Source organism: Loa loa (genome assembly GCF_000183805.2).
Source record: "Loa loa unplaced genomic scaffold supercont3.567, whole genome shotgun sequence".
Taxonomy (NCBI): Eukaryota; Metazoa; Nematoda; class Chromadorea; order Rhabditida; family Onchocercidae; genus Loa; species Loa loa.
In genome coordinates, this window is record NW_018108747.1 from 27,301 (window position 1) to 29,322 (window position 2,022).

The window sequence follows — 2,022 nt, forward strand, 5'->3', positions numbered from 1 at the left end:
TTTACTTTTTGAAAATCTTAAATTTCCTACTTATTTAATTGAGCATTTGATTGTTGCTAATTAAAATTACAGTAACAATTTACAGTACAATTTTCTTTTTCAAAATTATCAAATATAATTTAGATTTTGGATGGTAGTCCATCCGGACAACCAGTACAATACGGTATGATCGGACAACCGGTATATCATAAATGGACATGCGATACGGAAACTGTTGATACATTTTGTGCATTAGTTCATTCCTGTTATGTTGATGATGGTAATGGTGATAGCATTAATTTAATCAATGAAGAAGGATGTGCTTTAGATAAATATCTCATGAATAATTTAGAATATCCAACTGGTATGATCTTTTTTTTTTAAATTTTTGAAGAAATTTTTAAATCTATTAAAATATTTATAAACTTTTAAACTTACACTCATTTTAAAAACTTTCGAGAAATCATTTAATTGTAAATTTAATTTTAATTAATATTTTTAAAAGTTAAATTTTTAATTTCAGATCTAATGGCTGGACAAGAAGCGCATGTTTATAAATATGCTGATCGTTCACAACTCTTTTATCAATGTCAAATAACAATACAAATAAAAGAGCCAAATGGTGAATGTATTCGACCACAATGCTCTGAACCACAAGGTTTTGGTGCTACTCAGCGACAAGCTGTAGAACGATCATCTAGGAAACAACGTGACATAAGCGCCTGGTATGATCCAATTAATACAATGGATGTAAGAACTGAAATAAGCGCTCTAGAAATTATGGATGAAAATGTAAGTAATCATTTCTAAATTAATCGCATAAATTAAGCTTAACATTTATAACAAATATGGATTAAGATATGACATATTATTTATATGCATAAAATATAATTAATTAATTTTGAATTTAATATCAAGTATTGATTGCTTATTCATTATTATATAATGTTAAGTAGTGATTACTTATTCCATGCATCACTTTTTTTTTAAAAAAAAAAAATTCCGATATATATCATTTCTTTTATAACTTTTTAAATTTTAATTGTCTGAATAATTTGTTTATAATTTTAATCATTATTTCCCTTGTAACCTTAAAATTAATTAAATTACAAAAAAATTTTTATATTAATATATTATTCAAACTTGCCGGAAATAATTGAAATACCTAAATAAAATTAAATTAATTTAGGATGGCAATATACCTCTGCTTAATCTGAAACAAAATCATAATGAATTAATGGATTTATCACCGATACATATTGCATTTAATCCAACAGGTTTATGCTTATCAAATGGCACATTCGTTGCGGTAATTGCTATGTGTGGAACATTATTATGTACTATTTTCATCATTATTATTTTCTTTTTCCGATCAAAACAATCAAAATTATAATGCAAAAAAAAAAGAATTCATTAATTTATCAAATAATCACAGCATTATTTAAAAAAAAAAAACAAATTTTTTGAATACAATGTTAGAATAGTATGAAATTTATTACATGAAAAGGTTATTTTTTTTAATCAATTACACGATTATCATGTATATATTACTTGAATAAAATAAACTAATTACAAATTATTTTAATAAGATTTATAAATTTATATATTTAATGCATTTCAAACTCTCAACAACTTTTCATAAAAGATATTTTAGATATCTATTTAGATATTTAATATCTATTTTAGATATCTAAAAGATATTTTAGAATATATGCTGAAATTTTTGAATTTAAGTTTTTTTCGAATGAAAAATATTTGACCTTTTTTTTAAGCTTTCACATTAAATAAATTTCATAGAAATTTTATATTCATTGAGTATTATTGAATTGATTAGTAATTTCTTATATTTTTCCTTTCTTTTCCATTTTGAGTTCTTTTTGAAATTACTGATAGCATATTCGAAAAAAGTGATATAATTATCACTGTTATATTATTATCAACAGCACCATAATTTTGACTGTTTCTTATTTTTTAAATATTATTATCTATTCGAAATTTCTTTTTTCTTTCCAACTCTAACAAGCACAAATAATTTTACCGTTT

At 22.9% G+C, this 2,022-nt stretch overlaps 1 protein-coding gene across 1 annotated transcript in view; it reads left to right on the forward strand.

The window, feature by feature from the left end:
* LOAG_18832 (hypothetical protein) overlaps nucleotides 1–1,372 on the forward strand; it is a gene marked incomplete at both ends in the record, with an annotated part of 2,725 nt that extends 1,353 nt beyond the window's left edge. The window contains 3 exons of the mRNA XM_020451495.1: nucleotides 124–343; nucleotides 503–771; nucleotides 1,169–1,372. Coding sequence (XP_020304717.1) covers nucleotides 124–343; nucleotides 503–771; nucleotides 1,169–1,372 — 693 coding nt within the window. The remainder of the gene's footprint in view (nucleotides 1–123; nucleotides 344–502; nucleotides 772–1,168) is intronic.
* Between the last annotated feature and the right edge of the window lie 650 nt (nucleotides 1,373–2,022).